Raw genomic sequence first — 24,115 nt, forward strand, 5'->3', positions numbered from 1 at the left:
TCAGAGCAGCATTATTCTTTTTTTTTTATTTTTTATACAAATTTTAAAGGTTACTTTCCATTTACAATTATTCCACAATATTGGCTGTATTCCCCGTGTTGTATAAGAAGAGCAGCATTATTCTTAATACCCCCAAAGTAGAAACAACCCAATTGAATACTAGTCAGCAGTCAAAAGGAATGAAGTATTAATATATGCAACAGCATGGATGAATCGCCGAAACTTTATGCTAAATAAAAGTCAAAGATTCTGTGCTGGGCTTCCCTGGTGGCGCAGTGGTTGGGGGTCCACCTGCCAATGCAGGGGACATGGGTTTGTGCCCCGGTCCAGGAGGATCCCATATGCCACGGAGCGGCTGGGCCCGTGAGCCATGGCCGCTGAGCCTGTGCATCCGGAGCCTGTGCAACGGGAGAGGCCACAGCGGTGAGAGGCCCGCATACCGCAAAAAAAAAAAAAGATTCTGTGCTGATTCCATTTATATGAAATCCTCGAAAAGACAAAACTACAGTGACAGCAGACCAGTGGTTTCCCAGGGCTGTGGTCCAGGGGAGATCAACAGCAAAGATGCAGGAGAAAACTTTTTAGGATGGAGGAGCTATTTTACAGTTCAATTTTGGTGGTGGTTCCACAGTTACCAAGATTCATCAAACTACACACATAAAATGGATGAGTTTCACTGAACATAAATAATGCCTTAAAGGAAAAAACAAACCCAAAGGCTGATTGTTTAAGTGTCTTTCAACCTGTTTTCCCAGTGCCTTAGGCATGGTGGTCTCGGGGCCTGCCGAGCAGACCTCCTTATCAGAAATAAGGTCATTTAAGGCCTTTTTCTTCCTTCTTGGCTCAGAGCTGTGGATTCAGCTGACACTGACCAATTTCCAGTGGGTACCATCATGTGTCCTAGGCAGAGGCTGACAGAAGCAAGCTTGTGTTCCTGTCACTAATGATATAAGCCTTCATCATTGTCTCTGCCAGGCTGTGTTCACTGTCATTATACCCACTGAAGAAGAGAACAGAGTCATAATGAGCTGGGTGTTATCTGCTCACCAATAATTTATAATGGGCAAACTAGGACAGGAACAGAGCTTTTTTTGACTAAGGAGGTTGCATGTCACTCTTCAAATCTAGGCCAAAAAATTATTTATAATACATAGACAGTCACTCAGAAAGTTAAAAGGTTCCTTTCTTCTCTCCCATGTGTTTGAACAGTATGCTTTTACCTGGGACTAGCACAAAGGCACCTCGGCATCTCACTGCTACACCTGCAGTCAGACTGTGGGAGAGACTGGGAGAGAGTGTACTTGAGGATAGTGACTGGCCTAGGAATGAGGCCTTTGTAGAAATGCCTTGAGGACTTCAGGTCCTCCCAAAAATCCAAGGAGAGAGAGGAAGGAGGGAAAAGTCAGGAAAAGGAAGAGACCCTTAGGTAAGGGTAGCTACCACACGCTTTAGGTGAGTTTTGAAGAATTACCTCAGATGTTATCAGGAAACCCCCCAAACTGAGATGAAATCAGCAAAAGATGACTTGTAAATGGGTGGGTTGAAACCAAGACAGGTCGTGTGCAGTTAGGCAGTGACAAGCGGAATGGTTGTGGCCATCACAGCATCAAGGGAAAGGGTGTTTGGGGTGTGTGCCTCTGTTTCTAAGGGCTGTTTGGGGAAGCTGAATCTATGGTGATACTGACACCTGTGGATATTGGTACCTTCCCTAGGGGAGGTGAATCCCTCTGAGGGGAACCTGCTGAGTTGTCACAAGCCACCAGCATCCTGTCCTGACCACGCATTGGCCAGTGGCCTCCTGGTGGGTGATTTGCTGCTCCAGGCACCTTGACCCCGGGCCCCAGGGGGCCTGGACCAGTAAGTTCAATGGACCCTGCAGCTGTGGCCCTTGTTCTCTCTCGGTGAGCTGCCTTTCTGGAACGAATCCATCTGGGATGAATTTGGGAGGGGTGGGTCAGCTTTCCCGGCCCTGGATCAGCTTTGAGTAAGCTGGCTGTGGAGGAACGCCTGCCCTGTGGTGTGTCTAAGGATCAAGGCCTCTGGGGTGCCACAGCTTCTCAGACTTCTTCAGGCTATGGGGGGCGGGGTGGTCCCTTGTCTAGTAGAGCAGCCCCTGCAGCCGCGATTTCCTATGCGAGTTCCTGGGATCCTAGGCTTCCTCAGTGCCTCAGTGGCTCAGAGCAGATCCCCTCCCCTCAAACTGAGCAGCTCCACTTTGATCTCTTCTGTAGGCGTGCAGTGTAGTATGTCATTTAAAAAAAAAAACTCTATTTTTAGAGCAGTTTTAAGTTCCCAGCAAAATTGAGTAGAAGGTACAGAGATTTTCCATATGCTCTCTGTCACTATATATGCACAGCCTCCCCGATTACAGACACCCCACCAACAAGCCTGGTCCATTTGCTGCAACTGATGAAGCTACATTGACACATCATTGTCCCCCAAAGACCATAGTCTACTTTAGGGTTCACTCTTGGCGTTGTACATTCTCTGGGTTTGGCCAAATATATGACACACATCTGCCATTATAGTATCATATAGAATAGTTTCACAGCCCTAAAAATCCTCTGTGTCCACCTGTTCATTCCCCCACCACCTCAACCCCTGGCAGCCGCTGATCTTTTTACTGTCGCCATAGTTTTGTCTTTTCCAGAACGTCCTAGAGTTGGAGTTCTCGAGTGTGGAGTCTTTGCAGATTAGCTCTTTCACTTAGTAACATGCATTGAAGTTTCCCCCATGTCATTTTTAAAAGGGTTCAGCGACATTTAGCAGCTTGACAGTCACGTGCAGTCCCTGTCACATTGCCTCTGGACCATGCGTGGCTTGTAGATGGTTTTGTGTGGGGTGTGCCTGGACTCCCCAACAGGATGATGAGCTCTGGGGCAGTGGGCAGGACGTGTGCCCTGGGTGGCACTGGCTCTCTACTGGACACTCAGGATGCCTGGCTATCCCTCGTGACTTGGCATCGGGCTAGGCGCTCTGGGTTGGAGGGGACCTGGTTTGGGCCTGAGGACAGACTGTCACAGCAAACCCCTCGGGGCTGTTTATCTTGATAATCAGCATGTCATTTGTTCTCTGGAGTCAGAGCATCTGGCTCCAGAGCCGATCTGTAAGATTTTGCATCTGAGTCAGGACTCACTGATACCGTCTCTCTTTGTGGCCAGGAGCCTAGCGTAACATTTTTTCTGTCCCTGTTACTCAGCTCGGAAATATGGCACACGTTTCTTTCCTTGAAAAGTTTTGATTAGATGATCTCAGCAGAACACACTCTGACCGAAAGTGCCTCCGTCCTGTAAGGAAGGCTTCCAGAAGTGGAATGTTCCAGTAACCTGTGTATTTTGCATCGACAGAGCTTCTCGAAACAAGTCTGAGAAGAAGCGTCGGGACCAGTTCAATGTTCTCATCAAAGAGCTCAGCTCCATGCTGCCTGGCAACACGCGGAAGATGGACAAGACCACCGTGCTGGAGAAGGTCATCGGATTCCTACAGAAGCACAATGGTAATGGTTACGCTTCTCTCCGTTTTTACTCCGTTCCTGCCATTTCCATTTGGCCATAACTTCATCAAGTTGGTCTTCCTGCTTGGTTCTCTCTCCCCAGCAAACCCGATCTCCTCTGTCATAGGTTTCCTCTTTCCAAGGCACTCTACCCTCTAGAAAAACCCTGTCTCCAGCAGGTTTGGGACAGGACACTCACCTCCCCAATTGCTTTCTCAGCCAGAGGAGGGAATCCAGAGCAGACTCACAGGTCGCACCCAACCCAAGCAGGGCGGCAGTAACAATGGGACATCTTGATTAAAAATGTCTGGAGCAAGCCTTTTCATATAGCCCTGCCATGCCCAGGTATTCATTTTCCAGTGGATCAGACGGTACTGGTGTCTCCATCCATTGCTGCCTCTGCCCCTAAACTCTTTGGCCTTCTACCAAAGAGTTTAGGAAGAAGGAAAAAAAATACCATGGAAAAAATTAGTCAAAAATAATTAATTGACTTAATATCAAATCCATTTTTTAATTGAGATGTAACTCACATAGCATAAAATTCACTACTTTAAAGTTTATAGTTCTCTGACGTTTAGTATACTCACAGGTTGTGCAACCGTAGACACTATCTAATTTTATCATCCCCCAAAGAAACCCTGGACCCCACTAGCAGTTAATTCCCGTTTCCACCCTCCCTCCAAGTCTTGGCAACCACTGATCTATTGAATACTTTCTGTCTCTATAGATTTGCCTGTTCTGGGCATCGCATACAAATGGAATCATACGATATGTGGTCTTTTGTTTCTGGCTTCTTTCACTTAGCATCCTTATTTTCACAAGTATCTGTATTTCGTTTCTTTTTATGGCCAAATAATATTCTATTGTGAGGATATACCACTTCACTTATCTGTTTATCAGTTGACAGATATTTGGGCTATTTTCACTTTTTTGGCTGTTAAATAATGCTGCTCTGAACATTCCTATACAAGTTTTTGAGTGGATATATATTTTCAGTTCTCTTGGGTATACCTAGGAGTGGAATTGCTTGGTCAAATGGTAACTTGGTGTTTAAATTTTTGAGAAACTGCCAGACTGTTTTCCATAGCAGCGGTACCATTTTTACATTCCTAGCAGCAATGTATGAAGATTCCAGTTTCTCCACATCCTCACCAACACTTGTTATTGTCTGATTGTGTGTGTGTGTTTATTATAGCCTTCCTGGTTGATAAGAAGTGATATTTCATTGTGGTTTTGATTTCCATTTCCCTAATATCTAATGATGTTGAGCTTTTCATGGGCTTATTGGCACATGGCAAATTTGTATGTCTTCTTTAGAGACTATCTATTCAAATCCTTTGCCCATTTTTAATTGGATTATTTATGTTTTTGCTGTTGAGTTGTAAGATTTCTGGATACTAGACCCTTATCAGATCTATAATTTGCAAATACATTCCTCATTCTGTGGGTTGTCTTTTCACTTTCTTAATGATGTCCTTTGACATAAGAAAGTTTTAAGTTTGATGATATCCAATTTATCTTTTTGTTGTTGGTGGTGGTTTCTTGTGCTTTAGGTATCATATCTAAGAAACTATTGTCGATGAAGGTCATGAAGATTTAAATCTATATTTTCCTCTAATAGTTTTATAATTTTAAGCTATAATTTAAGCAGTTAGATATAAGCCATAGGTTAAACACTTAGATATTTGATCCACTTTGAGTTAATTTTTTGTATATGGAGTAAGGTAGGGAGTCAAAATTCATCCTTTTACATGTGACTATCTAGTTATTCCAGCACTCCACTCTTTTTTTTTTAACTTTTCAATACTTTATAAAGGTATAACACTCATACAGAAAATACACAGATCATAACTGTACAGTTAAATTAGTTATGACAGAGTGAATACAGCCAGGAAACCAACACCCAGGTCAAGAAATGGAAGCTTCCCCAATAGTTGCCCCCTCCTATTTACCTCTGCTTTCCCCAAAGGTACTCTCTGGCTGACTTCTAATACTAGAGATTGGTTTCGTCTGTTGGGCCCTTACTCAGATGAAATCCTACATTATGAACATGATGTTTGTGTGACTAATCTGTGTTCTTCCAGTGCAACGGCTAATTCATTTTCATTGGTACCTAGTATTCCATTATATGAATTTATTACTTGAATCCATCCTTGAACTTATGTCTTTCTCAAATCATCCTGTCTCCATTTTACTCTCCTTCCAACCCTTTTACCTCTTAGCACGGCCTACCCTGCACTACTGCTCCCCTGTGGATGGGACAAAAAAATTGAAGAAGAGTTAGGGGAGGGTTCAGGAGCTACTAACAAGCAAGAACAGAATTCTTTTTTTTTTTTCTTAGCCACGACACCAAACATATTAAAGTCAGAAATGTCAGATTACTGAGGAGATAATTACAGTTCTTCTGTGCTTACCGTGATGCTTCTCCTTCACTGAACATTTTCCTAGACAAGATGATTTCATGGAAGAGGGCACAGCTGGGACACTAGAAAGTTTCATTATACTTGTTATTCTTTTATTATTTCTGTAATAATTGTATATACCTATTACAAATGTGACAGTAATGATATATCTCCTTTTTTACCCCAAAGCTGCCCAGGGGAGAGTAAAGAATATGTTAATTGCTTTTGTTAAAAGTCAGGGAAGAACAGTCAAGCCGGGAACAAGAACAATAAAGTATTGCAGCAATATTTGATTGCCCCCAATAATTTAAGCAGAATGATTATATTTCCTAAATGATGATTTAGCTAAATGAAAGAGCAGGTTGGTTTGATTACCAAGATATTGTGTGCAAATTACTCAAACTAGGTCAGTGCCACTGAGAAATAGGACAGCTGAGATCAAGTTCATCAGTGTGACATTTATGCTGGGCTCTGTCCACTGTGGAATTACAGAATTGTCAAATCTGGGACCTGGAAAGGATCAGTCAGCAGAAATGCAGCCTCCTACCAGCAGGAGTGCCTGTGTCCGTCTCACCTTTTTCTTAAGACTAAGGCCTGCTCCACACAGCCCCCTGAAATGCAACCAGGGTCAACCCCAGATCTCCCTCATCCTTATTCCACATTCAAAAGAAAATAGAAAATCCAAGACAGATTTTATTGAGAAACATAACAGTTGGACCAAAATTTAGATTAAAGCAAAAAATAAAAACGAACAATAACTTAACTTATAATCCAAATGGACATGAACTCCACAAGCATCTGCAATAGAGTGGAGGATAGCATGGTTAGCATTAATTCGGGGCTCACCTTGAGCCAGACAGGCATTGTTCTAAGGGCTCCATAGAGTAACTCACTGGAGTGTAACTCATCTGAGCCTTACAGTGGCCCTTTGGGTTGGTACCTTGTCACAGATGAGGCAACCGAGGCACAGAGATGTTAGGCCACTGTTATTCAGACAGCCAGGAAGGTACAGAATCTAAACCAGGCATTCTGTCTCCAGAGCCCAAGTTTTTAACATTACACCATACTGCTTCTCCACAAGACGTGATTTATGGGACTCTTATAGATAGAGACACCATAGCTACACTGTAGCTGTTTATTAGTGTGGCCATTTAGACTACTGGCTCTCACCTTTGGTGGCCCCTGAGAATCACCTGAGGAGCTTTTAAAAATACATGGAACTGGGTCACACCTCACAGGCCAACACCTCAGAATTTCTAGGGGTGGAACCCGGGTTATGAGCTGGAGCCGGCTCGAACCAGCTTGCAAAAGGTGATTGTTAAATTTTCAAGAGTTTTACAAGCCAGTTGACATCAAGTTGGCAGCTAGAAATAAGCCAGGGTCTGAGTATTTACACCATAAAAACAGGCAAACACTACTGTTTCGGGTGTGGAGAGCCTTTTACCAGCTCACCCCTGGGTCAGGCCTAAGTATCAGTAGTTTTAAAGCTGCCCAGGTGATCCCAGCATGCAGCCAGGGTTAAGAACTGTGGATTTAGGTGTGCTTTCTGCCTTCACGCTGAAGGTAGACCACGTGATACATCAGGCATGACGATTAGGTGCAGGTAGTCATTATAAATATTTAGCTCTTTTCTCAATAATCAGTCAAGCATCCCTGTTTTCTCAGCTTGGGAGATACACCTTGATCCTGGAATGCATACTTTTTCTCTTTGAAGTAATCCAAATCAAAATGAGAATCTGACCGTGTTTCTCTGTAGGGAAATGTTGTGTCACCAGTATCTATTACAGGAGAGAAACCCCTAAACTATGTAAATAGCAAGGCATATTGGGCAGCCTTATCCACACCCGTCAAAATATTACTTCGACAAGACCAGGCTGACCTGTGTGCTGTCCTCTTCCTGCGCGAGTCTCAGCTGATTCAGTGTCATTTTCTCCCAACATCAAATGCTAGTCCTCATCCTTGCCCCTTCCATACGTCTGCCTTGGTGAGTGGGGGTGGGGTGGAGATGGCAGCAGAACAAGGAGAAGTGTCCCTGTTGGACAGGGTGACAGTTACCCCATCCAGTCTATTTTCTGCCCCATTTTCCAGACTCTTCCTTGACCATAACCCACAGTCGTACCTGCTTGTTCACACATAGCATGAGCTATTGGGAGGTGAGCATTCTAGGGCACAAGTACAACTTAAACTATGGCAGACTTTGGGGGTTCAGCTTCTGATTGCAATGTTTCCCTGCAAATTTGCTCCCAGATGGTTGTGCTCCCCTTGCTGTTTAGAAACCACTCTGACGATATTGCTTTGCTAATCCTGCCCTGTCACCTATAGCTTGTAATATTGTTCCTGTAAAATGCCAGTAGAGATGTGATTATAACACTGAATTCGGTTTCCCAGTTTAACTTGCTTGGAGACATTTTATCTGTATATTTTTTAACATGCTATGGATGGAGCCTTAACTTGCAAGGGCTGTAATCAGATTATTGAAAATCAAAGTGAATGAAATGGCAGCTTTCAGTATTATTATGCTGTTGTTTTAGAAAGTATCTAGTCATACTGAATGATCTAAAAGAAATGGGTCTTTCATTTCCTTTACCATTAAGTTGGATTGTCCTTGTCTATATCAGATTTGGGCTGCCAGAAAGACTCTTCTCCTAGACAAACGATTAATCTACAGCATGATTCTAATGGTCAGAGGAATTTTACAGATGAGCGTATATGTTGGGAAAAGGAGGAGGGTGTTTATGGGTTAGTTGATAAGCATAGCCGCAAGTCCATCTCTTTCCTAAGTGGTAAAAGGGTCTCAGTCATTGATCCGAGGAACGGGCAGTTTCACCCTCTCCTCTTTGGCTCAGCTGGGACCCCAGAACGATAGCTGGCCCAGATGTGTGTGTAGCACCCGGCCTCTGCTTCCCAGGATGCCTTTCACTGGGCACAGCCTGTGGCCACAGTGGCATCAGCTGAGAGGGGTCCCCATACTGGTCCCTGCTGGTGGCCCTTCAGTGCTGTTGGCTGACTACCTGTCCACCACGGTTTCCTTTCCTGGGTTTCTTCCTGTGTTCAGTGACCAACAGCTGTTAGTGGCTTTTTTGTGCTCCTTTCAAATCATGAAAGACAAAACTTCAGTTGTGTGCAAGAGTAGCGAATATCCTTTCAGAAATCAAGAAGGGAGATCTCTTCCGCACAGCGAATGCGGGGTGACGGAACTTGGGAAGGTTTATGGAGTCACACGTGTAACTCACCCTTCACAGCATCTTCATTCAGGAGTGACCACTGAGTTCATTCACATCCGTTCACTCAGATGGCAGGATGAACTCGCCAAACTCCCTGCGGAGAAACTACCAACAGCACAGCGTCAAAGGAGAAGGCCTTTAAGTGTCTCTCCTCGTTTACGTTTATAGATTATCTGCCTGAACAATTTGCAGTTTCTAGGAAGTTGTTGAACAGAATATGATTCTCTCTGAGGTAAAGAGATAAATCAGAGCTACGTGGGTTTTTCTTAGCAACAAGAAAATAACCCCTAAAGAAACCTCTTACTACATAAAGTGGAGCAAAACATTGGTTAAAGATGGAGGATAGGGCTTCCCTGGTGACGCAGTGGTTGAGAGTCCGCCTGCTGATGCAGGGGACACGGGTTCGTGCCCCGGTCCGGGAGGATCCCACATGCCGCGAAGCGGCTGGGCCTGTGAACCATGGCCGCTGGGCCTGCGCGTTCGGAGCCTGTGCTCTGCAACGGGAGAGGCCACAACAGTGAGAGGCCCGCATACTGCAAAAAAAAAAAAAGATGGAGGATAGACTGAAGGAAAAACAAATATATTCAGTATAGCATTTGAGCTCCCTGTAATAATCTTATCAGAGGTATTTTATTAATAAAGCACCCTCTTTCAAAAAGGCAGAAGCCAGACATGGAAACAACCTAAGTGTTCAACAACAGATGAATGGATAAAGAAGATATGGTACATATATACAGTGGAATATTACTCAGCCATAAAAAAGAATGAAATAATGTCATTTGCAGCAATATGGATGGACTTGGAGGGCATTATGCTAAGTGAAATAAGTCAAAGAAAGATAAATACTGTGTGCTATCACTTATATGTAGAATCTAAAAAATACAACAAACTAGTGAATATAACAAAAAAGAAGCAGATTCACAGATATAGAGAACAAACTAGTGGTTACCAGTGGCAGTGAGGGGGTAGACAATACAGGGCTGGGGGATTGAGAGGCACAAACTATTGGGTGTAAGATAGGCTCCAGGATGTATTGTATAACACAGGGCATAGAGCCAATATTTTATAATAACTGTAAATGGAAAGTAACCTTTAAAAATTATATAAAAATTAAAAAACAAAAAAGAGCTTTGAAGATTAGTCAGAAAACCAAAAAAAGTGAAATGCCCTGAAATCTTACAGTTTTTATAGGAAAGAAACTTGATTGGTGTTTTCCCAAACTTGACAAAAATCCTAAGAATTTACATGAAGCTACCGAGTTGTGAAGCAGAAGGAAATTATTCTAAGTAATGAATAGTAAAAACCAATTTCAATTAACTATGATAAAGAAAAGAAAAGACAAAAGGGCAGGAGAACTAGAGTGTTTAAGGAGTCCTGTGAAGACCAATGACTATTAAATTTACAAAATATGAAAAACGTCTTCCAAACAAGGTAGTTACTTGAAACGGGCAAAGTACAGATTAACCCAAAAAAGTTTTGGGAAGAGTAAATTCTGGCCTTAAAAGCAACTAAGTAACATGTATTTGTATAGCACATTATAATTCAGGAACTGGAAATGCTGAAAAATACATTACAATCTGCACAGACACAGTAGGTTAGATACTACGCACCTAAGATGTTTCTGGAATTTTGAAAATACCAGCTCGCTAAAGCATTTCGTTTCACCTTGACCATGAAGAAGCAGCTTAAGGGTGTGACCCTCCATCCCTGTCCTTGTTCCTGTTGCCTTAAGAGGTGGCAACCACCTAACTCCAACCGCTGATGGGCTTTGTCATGTAGAAATTCAAGGGCATGGTGCCACCTGCTAATTGTAGGCACTACACCCAGTGCAGAGGGTGGGGTTCTCTCCTCACAGAAACCTCATTAAAGGGGTGTGAAAACGTCAAGAGGTGTTTTTAAGCCCATCGTATCCAAAGCACCCAGTCCTCAGAAACCAGAGTAACCTATGTCCTTATATGAGCTTCTTTCATTAAACTACACATTTACACAAAATCACATAGAAATAATGTGTGCTTCATCTGTTAATTCCAATTTCTAGGTGCCTTCCCATCTAAAAACTTGTTTATGCTTTTTTTTTTTAGAAGTCTCAGCACAAACGGAAATCTGTGACATTCAGCAGGACTGGAAGCCTTCATTCCTCAGTAACGAAGAATTCACCCAGCTGATGTTGGAGGTGAAATGCACTTTCCAATTAGCTTAATGGGTTGCAAATTAAAATGTAGCTGCTTGCTCCAGATAAGACCCTGTGCCCAAAGTAAACAACTGTTCTTGACCCTGCAAAGAGGGCTGGGAACAGATAGACTCTTGAAAAATCTGCCTGCTCTTGCTTATGTTTTGGCTACCGAGTTGGGCAGTAGAAGTGAGAATATCCCCAAACTCAATGCGAGTGTGTACCGTTGCCATGGTGACTGCCAGCCCACTCACATCTCCCAACCAGAGGATACCTAGTGGGGGAGCCAGACAGGAACAGAGTTGGAGGTAGGGAGACTGAGGGGATTATGTCTTTGCCCTGTATTTATGTCGAATATAATGCAGCAATTATATATTTTTCCCTTAGTAGGACACGTTTTGAAAGCAAAAGTCTTCTTTTAAAACAATGCTTTTAACTTGATCTCCTATTCCATCAACATGACGTGTGGATATCAGCCATACGTGACTATGCTTCCCCACCCAGCACGTGGTCTCTCTGTGCCAAGAAGGATGCTCACATTTCTTCCTCCGGAAAGTGAAGGGCCCACGCCCATCTGCTGGGCTGGATTTGAGGAAATCTGACTGATCTGAGTGGCTGGCCTTTTTCAACATCATGTTTCTCTATGGGTGAAACTTCTCAATACAGATGAGGATAAGTCACTGCAAAAACATCCAGATGGTGCTGACTTCTGAACTGGGGATAAGACTGGGAGTGTTCGAATACAATGGGGGACAGAGAGAAAGCCCCAGACATGGCATGTCTGGGCCCTTGAATTAGAAGAAGAAACCTGGGATGGATGGGTTCAGCCAGAGGAAGTTAGACACTGGCTGTGTCTGTGGTTCCTGGCAGGGTTTTAGAGAATGGCTCTTTGGGATCTGTCTGTCTAGATCTCATCTTATGTGCCTATATAAGACTAATGTAAACGTTAATTTACATAGATTAACTGTGCAGAAAACAGAAAGTTACTGGAGTAAGAAAATGCCAGAATGAAGATGTCCAAATATTATGAAATATAAAAGCATTAATGTACATTTGCATGAAATGAAAGATACTTAAATCTGCATGTGAACTATATTTAAAGAAAATACAGAACTTTCTCCAGAAGCAATGCATTTTAAGTATGTTAAATTTAGAGGAGCTTGTGAAATATCATGTTGAATTAATGCATCATTATGCTACTTCACAGAAATCATTTAATCTTTTAATTCTTAGGGAAAAGTAATTAAAACACATAACCCTCTAGCATATAACCCTCTTAAAAAGTCTGTAGCACAACTTTTTCCCCCCCAAGGAGTTTCAGGGTATCAAAAGGATTTGAGGGAACAGGACTTGTATAAGGTTAACAATGTATAATAGTTGCTCGTAGTAGTCTCTTAGGATCCTTTGTATTTCTGGGGTGTTGGCTGTAACTTCTCCTTTTTCATTTCTGATTTTACTGATTTAGGCCCTCTCCCTTGTTTACTTGCTGAGTCTGGCTAAAGGCTTATCAATTTTGTTGATCTTTACAAAATACCAGCTTTTAGTTTCATTTATCTTTTCTATTGTTTTCTTAGTCTCTATTTCATTTATTTCTGCTCTGATCTTTATGATTTCTTTCCTTCTGCTAACTGTTGGGTTTTGTTTGTTCTTTCTCTACTTGCTTTAGGTGTAAGTTTAGGTTGTTTATTTGAGATTTTTCTTATTTCCTGAGGTAAGCTTGCATCGCTGTAAACTTCCCTCTTAGAACTGCTTTTGCTGCATCCCGTAGGTTTTAGATCATTGTGTTTTCATTTTCATTTGTCTTTAGGTATTTTTTGATTTCCTCTTTGATTTTTTCAGTGATCCATTGGTTGTTTAGTAGCTTATTGTTTAGCCTCCAAAACACGTGTTTGTGTTTTTTGCAGTTTTTTTTTCCTTGTAGCTGATTTCTGATCTCATAACGTTATGGTCAGAAAAGATGCTTGATATGATTTCAATTTCCTTGAATTTACCGAGGCTTGCTCGGTGGCCCAGCGTGTGATCTAACCTGGAGAATGTTCCATGTGCACTTGAAAAGAATGTGTATTCTACTGCTTTCAGATGGAATACTCTATAAATATCAATTAGGTCCATGTGGTCTAATATGTCTTTTAAGGCCTGTGTTTCCTTATTGATTTTCTGTATGGATGATCTGTTGATGTAAGTGAGGTGTTAAAATCCCCCACTATTACCGTGTTACTGTCAGTTTCTCCTTTTCTGTCTATTAACATTTGCCTTATGTATTGAGGTGCTCCTATGTTGGGTGCATATATGTTTACAATTGTTGTATCTTCTTGGATTGATTCCTTGATCATTATGTAGTGTTCTTCTTTGCCTCTTATAACAGTCTTTATTTTAAAGACAAAAATTGGGGCTGAACTGAGACTTAGGAGACTGGAATTTCTAGAAAAAGAAGATTTTAGATTTGTATGGATATGCTTTATGCACTTTCCTCTGCTCCCAGTGTAGACTCCCTAAAGCCAGTCTAAAGGAAATCATGCTAGATGAGTGAATTGGGCCCAAAATTAAGCCTATACAACAAGTGGACCTTCTGGGTGAATTGCATCTTTGAGGCATATGGGAAACCCACCGACTAGAACTTTTGACTTATCTCTGTTTTAGGCTCCTCTTCTACCCTCTTGCCCCTCAGTAGACAAGATGGGTGACTGGAGCCTCCTGTACCTTCCCCATGATGGTTCCCACAGGACGATGCTCTCATTTTCCAGGATGCAACTTCTCCATAGTGTGTGTCCCACTCCAGCTGCATATCCCCCTCCTTTGTTCAGAGCCATTTCAGGGAGCATGAGGAATCAGATGCCATGTCTTCATAACCAGGAGGTTCCTTTTTTTTTTTTGCGGTACATGGGCCTCTCACTGTTGTGGCCTCTCCCGTTGCGGAGCACAGGCTCCGGACGCACAGACTCAGCGGCCATGGCTCACGGGCCTAACCGCTCCGTGGCATGTGGGATCTTCCCAGACCAGGGCCCGAACCCGTGTCCCCTGCATTGAGAGGCGGACTCTCAACCACTGTGCCACCAGGGAAGCCCCCAGGAGGTTCCTTTTTAAATGAAGATGAAACCCAGGACAGAACCCGTCAGGCCCCAGGGAACTGCACTGCTCGTGCTGTCTGGATATGAATCCCTCCTTCTTCCGTCTTCTCCCAAAAAAGCCCCAGACCAGACTCCTTGAGAACTCATACAGTTATGGAATTTGAAAGAACAAAATGACTTGGTCGCAGACCAGCCAAGCTGGTTGAGTGTAAACTGGCCAAGATGGTGGCTATAAGCATTGGAACAAGTAAACTCAAAAAAGGGAAAGCTCTTATTGACTGGCAATTAGGGAGTGTGTGGTATTTCTGAATTTTGTTCAGGAAAGCTACAGCCATCTTTTGTCTTAGCCCAGATGTTGTCCCAGAGAAGACAAAAAACATTCTATCAGAGCCAGGAATTGGCAGAAAAGGGTGGTTTCATTTCCTTCTGGTGTGTGGCAGGTATGAAACTCGGGCCATTATGGCATCTCTGGCATCCCTGAAGCTCCTGCCAAAATCCCCATTGCAATAAGAGGGGCACACCGCTTTTCAATCACGTTCTATTGAGTCCCTCTCAAATGCTGCTGATGGGACTTCTCTAACCATCGTGAGCATTCTTAAAGCAGTGACTCGATGTAATTCTTGTGCATTTGATGGAAAACGCCAATGGGCTGATGAGCATTATCTTCCATCTATAAATACCTTCAGCTTTTTCACACCCAGTTGCTTTACAAATTCAAGAGGGCATGGGCTCCCTGTGCAAGAAGAGAATGTATGTTGCTCCTGCTTTTCCTGATATTCTAATCTACTTTTTCTAAAATGGTCCAGGTGACGTCATCAACAGTGCCTCCACCTGTTCAAAAAAATTCACTTCCAGGAGCACTACTAATATGATTTTTTTTTAATTTAGAAAAATACTTAAGGGAAAAAGAAAGAAAGTTCACTAGGATGTACCTCGGTGTTCACCATGGGCCATAAATCTGATCCAGAATCTCTCCAGCTCAGCACTATTGGCATTTTGGACCTGATAATTCTTTGTTGTAGTGACATCCTGTGTGTTGTAGGTGGGATGTTTCAAAGCATCCTTGGCCTCTACCCGCTAGATGCCAGGAGCACCCACCCCAGAATTGACAACCAAAAATGTCTCCAGACATCACCAGATATCCCCAGGGGGGCAAAGTTGCTCCCAGTTGAAAACCACAGATAAATTCCAAGAGGATGAGGTCCACTTAAGAAATGTACTTTAATATATTTTTCAGTCTTAAATCCTGCAGTATGTAAGTGTTAAACAGTAAATGACCCACATGTTAATTTTCCTGGTGAAAAGAACTCTTTCCCACTTTGGTGCGTGGTGATGGTGGGTGCCCTTCTCTGCACACTTACTGGACTATTTCCGCTTACTACTGCTGTGCACTCGGCCACACCCTCCTACCCTGAAGGAATCCGTGCCCTTTGGCTGTGCAGATGCTCAGTAACACCCTAGGAGGTTATAGCTGAGTGCATACAAAATGTTTCCAGAACTTTCTAAGCACATATTTCAGTTTGGGGGTTTTTCCCCCAAAGTGGAAAAATTCCCATATTTGCAGAAGATGCTATTTTAACAATACAGCCAGTGAGGCAACAGTGATAGTTTACAGGGATGGTCTGCCTAAGCGTATTACGTCCTCAGAAATTTGTTTCTGGGGAGGTGGACTTTGTTTTTAATCTCCTCCATCTCATCTATGTGCCCATAGAGCCAGTTGCCAGGATGACCCCATTCTCTGCTGAATAGAGTCTGAATTTTAGAAATCACCTTTCTCATATGTCTTACGAGAGCATCATGAGCATCTGATAAGGAATCTGAAAACAAAACAGTGAGTCTGTGAGAAAACATGGATGGCCTATATCTTTTCTCTCATGAGCACCCAGAGCAGTGCATCTAGCATAGAGCAGGCACTCAGTAAAAACTTCTAAACAAATGAATTTTCCAGTTATTTAGAAATACAGTTGGCCCTCCGTGTCCGTGGGTTCCGCATCCGAGGTTGGTTGAATCTGAGAATGTAGAGCTCACGGATATGGGGGCAACTCTCAGGGACTTGAGCATGCGTGGATTTTGGTGTCTGCAGGGGTCCTGGGACCAATCCCCCGTGGATACCGAGGGAGAGCTGTTCTCATGGATCTGGTTGAGTTACACAGCACTTCCCTGTCGGTCCTTACCTTTCACTTTGGTGGATTCATGTGAATGTTCTTTACAAACACTTCCTTCAGGAGGTCTTTCTATGGCAATGGATGTAAGCAGAGGTCTACGCCAACCAGCAGGCACAGTTTTTCTTTTTTTTTAATACCTCTGTGAGGTCTGGTATCTTTTAGTAAATGTTTACCAGTGAACTCAAAGTGATATTGAGGATAGGAGGACAAGGACTGTAAAATATCACTGACATCTTTTAATGGGTAGTTGTGATATTTCTGATTCGGCCCAAAGGTACACTTATCATTAAAACTACTTAGGTACAGGGCCGTTCAGAGGCGGCCGCCATGCTCCCCTCCTGGCAGGAATCGCTGGATGGGGCTGAGGGGAAGCTAGAGAGCAGCGAGGAGGGCGGCCCCACCGAGGAGCGGAGACTCAAGCCACCGCCCGGCAGCTGCTACTGTGTCTGCAGCTACTGCGGAAGCAGATGGGCACAGCAGCGCGCGGACAGTGATGGTGGAAGCCCAAGTAGCACAGATGCAGAAACTCCCTCTGGTGATGATTTCAGCCTCTCCTTGGCGGATACTAATCTACCCTCCGAAGTGGAGGCAGAGCCGCGCAGTTCCATCGCTAAGCGTCTTTGTAAGGGAGCGGCCTTTGAAGGGCTGGGTCATGTTTGCATGTGTGGAGCTGAGAACTCCAGGTTACGGAGTCAGTTGTCACTACTGCCTTTTCCACAAGAAAAACTGCTTCCCTAAACAGCAACAACGGACTCTGAACATAACTCTTGAGTATACGGTCTGCTTTTTAGGAGGGTCTGAAAAAGGACTTGAGCTTTTCAGGCTTGAATTGGACAAGTATATTCAAGGGCTGAAAAATAACAGGATCTGTGAGAAAAGGGGTGGGGAGAACCACATACAGTCCTAGCCGAGCAGCTGTTTTGAGGATGTTGTATGCCCGATCCAAAGGGTGGCTCATCTCTTTCAGAAGAAGCTTGCCTTTCTGCTACATGCTGCTCTGAGCTATACTCCCGTTGAGGTTAAAGAATCAGATGAAGGTCTTCCCTGGTGGCGCAGTGGTTGAGAGTCTGCCTGCTGATGCGGGGGACACAGGTTCGTGCCCCGGTCCGGGAAGATCCCAATGCCACGGAGCGGCTGGGCCCGTGAGCCATGGCCACTGAGCCTGCGTGTCCGGAGCCTGTGCTCCGCAACGGGAGAGGCCACGGCAGTGAGAGGCCTGCGTACCGCCAAAAAAAAAAAAAAAATCAGATGAAAAAGCAAAAGGAGACATTCACAAGTTTCTGAGTGTGGCCAGTCTCCAAGGCCTTATTCACGAAGGCACCATGACGTCTCCGTGCATGGCCACCACGGAGGAGCAGCATAAGTCCGTGATCATGGACGGTCGTAGCTCCCAGCCTCAGTTCCACGGCGCAGGAAGCAACTGGTCTTGTGAGGATGGAATGCAGGCTTTTCTGAATGGTACTGACAGAGGTAACCCTTTTCTTTTCCGGCAAGTCCTGGAGAACTTTAAACTAAAGGCCATACAAGACACAGATAATTTGAAGAGATTTATCTGGCAGGCTGAAATGAATCATTATGCTTTGTTTCAATGTTTCATGTTCCTAAAGAACTGTGGTTGTGGAGATATCCTTCTGGAGATTGTTGAAGTGGAACACGAAGAAATGCCCAAAGCCGAAAGTGTGGTAGCCATCCTCAAAGGATTTATGAAAGAAGCTCCTGCCCCAAGTTTTTGATCACATGTTTTGAGATGATTATATTCTGAAGTTATGCAAGCCTTGGTGTTTGAAATTGCAGTTGTTATAACTGTCATAGGATTGCTATTTCAGATTATTTGAAACACATTCGAGATGTTTTCATTTTGTACTTTTAAGATTAAGCCTAATTAGACATTTAAAAAAAAAAACCTAGTTAGGTAATTTCCGTGGCTAAATTCTGTTTCGTGATACCAGTAGGTCCTGCTTTTCACTGAGCCTTTTTGTGCTTTGCAAGCAGTTGGCCTGGGCTAGACAAATTCTGTGTAAGAAACCGCCTTATGTGCCAGACAGGAAAGTGCTGTGAGGTTAGTCGTGAATATATTTGAAGGGTTACGAAATAAAGTTGGCATCCTAACCTGGGGTCCTTGGCTTCGGTGACCCTCTCTTCCATAAAAGCACGACTGAAGAGCCTTCACCTGTTGTGTTTTCCGCAGGCATTAGACGGCTTCATCATCGCTGTGACGACGGACGGCAGCATCCTCTACGTTTCTGACAGCATCACGCCTCTCCTTGGTCATTTACCGGTGAGTTCCTGTTCTGATGGCCTTTGCCAGTACGTGTGATCCTCTTTCCTCGAGAACCATTCAGATCTCAGAGCCGGGGCGCTGCAGGTGTGCGGGAGTCTGTGTGTGACGAGGGTCAAGGAGTGCCCTCCACCAGGCCGAGGCCAAGCCTCGGAGGCTTCCTGAGGGAGGCGGGTGCCAGGCCTGTGTCATCCTGGAACAAGCAAGACCTGGAATGGGGGCTGTGGTGCAGGTCCTCACCCTCCGGTGCCCCAGAAACTGCCCAGGAGCCGTGAGCCTATGGCACAGTTAGCAGAGCTCAGAGCCTTTACAGAGGCTGACAGACACCTGCAAAGAAAGACAAGGTCCCCTGAGAGCTGGGGGAGGTATGTGCACCAGACGGCTGGGGACAGAAGGGGGTTTGGGGGTCGCTGGAGATGTAACTGAGATGCGGTAGGTTGTGACGCTTGCTGGTGGTAAGGGTTCAGTGCCAGGCATGATGGCGGGAGGGGGGCAGTGAAATACTCTGGGAAGATGTTGTTGGACCAGGAAGGACTTGAGGAAAAAGGAAGGTTTGGGCAGGAGGGCAAGCTCTGCCGTCCTGTCCTGGGGAGCCAGGTGGGGTGCGGAGGAGGGCGAGTGCCGCGTGGTCCTGGGCCCTCCCACATCTCCCTCCCACATCTCCCTCCCACATCTCCCTCCCACATCTCCCTCCCTCCCACATCTCCCTCCCTCCCACATCTCCCTCCCACATCTCCCTCCCTCCCACATCTCCCTCCCACATCTCCCTCCCTCCCACATCTCCCTCCCTCATCTCCCTCCCTCCCACATCTCCCTCCCACATCTCCCTCCCTCCCACATCTCCCTCCCTCCCACATCTCCCTCCCACATCTCCCTCCCACATCTCCCTCCCACATCTCCCTCCCTCCCACATCTCCCTCCCACATCTCCCTCCCACATCTCCCTCCCTCCCACATCTCCCTCCCACATCTCCCTCCCACATCTCCCTCCCTCCCACATCTCCCTCCCACATCTCCCTCCCACATCTCCCTCCCACATCTCCCTCCCTCATCTCCCTCCCTCCCACATCTCCCTCCCACATCTCCCTCCCTCCCTCATCTCCCTCCCTCCCACATCTCCCTCCCTCCCTCATCTCCCTCCCTCCCACATCTCCCTCCCTCCCTCATCTCCCTCCCTCCCTCATCTCCCTCCCTCCCACATCTCCCTCCCTCCCTCATCTCCCTCCCTCCCTCATCTCCCTCCCTCCCACATCTCCCTCCCTCCCTCATCTCCCTCCCTCCCACATCTCCCTCCCTCCCACATCTCCCTCCCACATCTCCCTCCCTCCCTCATCTCCCTCCCTCCCACATCTCCCTCCCTCCCTCATCTCCCTCCCTCCCACATCTCCCTCCCACATCTCCCTCCCTCCCACATCTCCCTCCCACATCTCCCTCCCTCATCTCCCTCCCACATCTCCCTCCCACATCTCCCTCCCACATCTCCCTCCCTCATCTCCCTCCCACATCTCCCTCCCTCCCCCTCCCTCCCACATCTCCCTCCCACATCTCCCTCCCTCCCCCTCCCTCCCTCATCTCCCTCCCACATCTCCCTCCCTCATCTCCCTCCCCTCCCCTCTCCTCCCCCCTCTCCCTCCCCCCTCCCATCTTCCATCACACTCCCTCCTCTCAGCCTGAGCCTTGCGGGCTCCCTGGTACCCCCGTCAGGATGCTCTGACTCACAGAGCAGCACCCGGCTGGTGGAGGGTCCACCTTGGAGGGCCCCTCGGAGGCGTCTGGCCAGCCTTCCATTTCCCGCCACACCATCGTTTATTCCCACAGAGACCAACCTGGAAGGAAGCTTGTACCAGGAGCACCTGTGGGACTGATTGGGCTAAAACGTCCTCCCTTCTCTCTCCTCCCAAAAAGCCCCGCCAAACTGCTGAGCCCCCACCCCTGACTCCCACACGTGGGTGGATGCGCAGCCAGGACACAGATGAGGAGGGTGGCAGCTGCCCGGTGTGCCTGCTCGTAGGGAATTGCTGGCCGGGTGATGCTGGAGGACCATGGTGGCCTCTCCCGAGCCGCACCTGCTCGGGAGCACTGTGGCCTTGCTGTGTGGGCAGCTCACCCCCGCTCCGCTGGCGGTGATGACCCCAGCTTCCCTAATGGCCCAGGATTCCACATCGTCCTGGGTCATTCTTTTCCTCAGAAGCCACTCCCTGCTCCCGTTGCTGCTGCAGACGATGCTGTGTGTAGATCAAAACCACCGTCCATGTTTTTCCTTGGTGGGTCACTGTGTGTTGTAGCCCAGAAAAGCATTTTTTGCTTTGCAACGCAGATACCTTTGCATTACTGTGAATCCATCTGACCTTTGTGGTTCAGCCCATTTCCAGGGTGCACGAGGCTGGGGGTCCTCTCCTCTGAGAGCCGTCAGAAGAGGCTGGTTCTCACTCAGCCCTAAGGAGTCGGGAAAGCAGTTTCATCTTGATTTTCGTCTCCTGCTGGAGTAGTGATGAGACCCCATCAAATCAGCACGGCTTCTTTGGGCTGATCTGAGGAGGTGGGGTGCTTCTTTGGAGGGGCTTGGGTTTTGTACTGAGTGGACAGGAGGATCAGGCAGTGCGAGGCGCTGATGGAAAGCCAACAGGTGTCCACTCCAGAATGGCCTGGGAGTGTGGCCAGAGCTGTTTGGGGAAACAGGATTTGCACTGTTCTGATTTCTACTCTTGGAATTACCTGATGACCCAGTTGCCATACGTGACAGAGCGAACTAAGTAAGTTGGGAATTCTGATTTGAAATTCTGGAGCAACTTAGAATCACCTTTATGAATTATTTTCTTACTCTGGAAGGGCCAGAGAAATGGCCCTTCCAGAGTAAGAAAATGACCCCAACTCTCATTTGTCCATGCCCGACCCATTTGAATGCTTATTAAGTGCCTATCTGGGGACCCAGACACACACCGAGTCAGCCCTCACGCTCCCCAGCGGAGGTGAGGCCAGGATGGACGATCTCCACATTTAACTTCTATTTACTTGTAGCTTTTACCCAAATCGTCATCTTCTTCCCCCTTTTTACTTAGGATTCGCTGTATCCTTGCTAGTGGGTGGACAAGACACTTCCCTGGTGCCCATCACACAGCTGCCCTGTCACCTCCACTTGACAGAGGATGAGACCAAGGTGGCCCAGCCGGCAAGGAGCACAGCAGGGCTGAGGCCAGGCCCACTGAGCGCAGAGCCCAAACTCGCCACCACTCTACCTAGTGCCCTTCTGATGCTGAGGATTCGGGTTGCCATTTAGGAATTCTGCTTTCAGTTTAGTTCACTTCAACTCAAACTTGCTTATTACTCAGTACAAGCCCAGGACCCATCCACAGACAATGCAGTGATTCAGATGGTCCATATGAGGTTCTTTTTTTTTTTTTCTATTGGAGTATAGTTATTTACAATGTTGTGTTCGTTGCAGGTATACAGCAAAGTGAATCAGTTATACGTATACATAGATCCACTCTTTTTTAGATTCTATCCCCATGTAGATCATCGGGGAGTATTGAGTAGAGTTCCCTGTGCTATACAGCAGGTTCTTATTAGTTATCTGTTTTATACATAGTAGTGTGTATATGTCCATCCCAGTCTCCCAATGTATCCCTCCCCCACCCTTTCCCCCTTGGTAACCATAAGTTTGTTTTCTACATCAGTGACTCTATTTCTGTTTTGTAGATAAGTTCATTTGTATCATTTTTTTAGACTCCACATGAAAGTAATATCATATGATATTTGTCTTTCTCTGTCAGACTTCACTCAGTATGACAGTCTCTGGGTCCATCCATGTCACTGCACATGGCATTATTTCATTCTTTTTTATGACTGAGTAGTGTTGCATTGTATATATACCACATCTTCTTTAACCATTCCTCTGTTGATGGACATTTAAATTGTTTCCACGTCTTGGCTATTGTAGATAATGGGGCAATGAACATTGGGATGCATGTATCTTTTCAAATTATAGTTTTTTCCGGATGTATGCCCAGGAGTGGGATTGCTGGGTCATGTGGTAGCTCTATTTTTAGATTTTTAAAGGAGTCTCCATACCGTTTTCCACAGTGGCTGTACCAATTTACATTCCCACCAACAGTGCAAGAGGGTTCCCTTTTCTCTACACCCTCTCCAGCATTTATTGTTGGTAGATTTTTTTGATGATGGCCATTCTGACTGGTGTGAGGTGATACCTCATTGTAGTTCTGATTTGCATTTCTCTAATAATTAGTGATGTTAAGTATCTTTTCATGTGTCTCTTGGCCATCTCTATGTCTTCTTTGGAGAAATGTCTGTTTAGATCTTCCGCCCATTTTTGATTGGGTTGTTTGTTTTTTTGATATTGAGTTGCATGAGCTGTTTGTATATTTTGGAGATTAATCCCTTGTCGGTCGCTTCATTTGCAAATCCATATGAGATTCTTTAAACCTTAAGGGTTTGCAATTTTGTTGAGAGATTTCATCTGTTAAGCCATTAAAGACTAATAAAAAGGTAGCCAATATTTATTGAGCATTTACTATGTACCAGGCACTATTAAGAGTCCCTTCTATGCATTAATATGGTTAAAGCACTTAGAAGGTCCCTTCTCCTTATACTTATTGGTCCTTATGATGACTCTATGAAATAGGTACTTACTCCTCTTCACAGATGAGAAGACCAAGGCACAGAGCAGCTGAGGTCCCACAGCCAGCACGTGGTGGGGCTGGGATTTGAACTCGGACACTTTGACCCCAGAACTTGGTGCTTACCCACCACTCAGACATCTACATGTGACAGAGTGCAGCTGAATGCTCTCTGGTGGGGTGGGTGTTGAGGACCTGGAAGGCAATGTCCTTTCTCGTGGAAGAGGCAGCCATCAATCGAGGCATGGCCAGCAGAGACAGCGGGCTGGGGCCAGGAGGCCAAGGGCCTCACAGTAGCAGGGACGCCCCCTGTTGGCATCACAGGCTGGCATGCCAGGCGTTGGGTCCCACTGCGCCCTGTGTGGCCTGGGTTTGGGGGACCATTGGCGATTGGGGGGCTGGGGGAAGAGCAGCAAGAATTCCTTTCTTCTAAGTCTGTCAAAAGTCTCAGTATCTCTCTGTGTGTCCTTCCTACCACCAGAAACTCAGACACTCCAAAATTCACACGATAGATTTTTGTACAGCAGTTTCCTGATGAAAGATCCTAGAACTTTCTTTTCCAGTTTGACAGAGAAAAGCAAGAAGAAAATAGCTCAAAGCGGAAAATGATTTTAAGGGAAAGTCAAAACTTACCCGTGGTGGTGACGCCAACACATTTTGGCATCTAGAATTAACATAGGCG

The 24,115-nt window shown here is 45.6% G+C and overlaps 1 protein-coding gene and 1 pseudogene across 3 annotated transcripts in view; both read left to right on the forward strand.

Moving 5' to 3' along the window:
* NPAS2 (neuronal PAS domain protein 2) overlaps positions 1-24,115 on the forward strand; it is a gene marked incomplete at its 3' end in the record, with an annotated part of 111,868 nt that overhangs the window by 35,094 nt on the left and 52,659 nt on the right. For both annotated transcript variants that reach the window (XM_079721378.1, XM_079721377.1), the window contains exons 2-4: positions 3,348-3,496; positions 11,201-11,292; positions 18,711-18,800. In XM_079721378.1, coding sequence (XP_079577504.1) covers positions 3,348-3,496; positions 11,201-11,292; positions 18,711-18,800 — 331 coding nt within the window. The remainder of the gene's footprint in view (positions 1-3,347; positions 3,497-11,200; positions 11,293-18,710; positions 18,801-24,115) is intronic.
* Positions 16,850-18,255, forward strand: LOC307064387 (protein Njmu-R1-like; annotated as a pseudogene). Its single transcript has 2 exons — positions 16,850-17,577; positions 17,771-18,255. The product of its transcript is annotated as a protein Njmu-R1-like (transcript).

Source organism: Hyperoodon ampullatus (assembly GCF_949752795.1).
Source record: "Hyperoodon ampullatus genome assembly, chromosome: 15".
Classification (NCBI taxonomy): Eukaryota; Metazoa; Chordata; class Mammalia; order Artiodactyla; family Ziphiidae; genus Hyperoodon; species Hyperoodon ampullatus.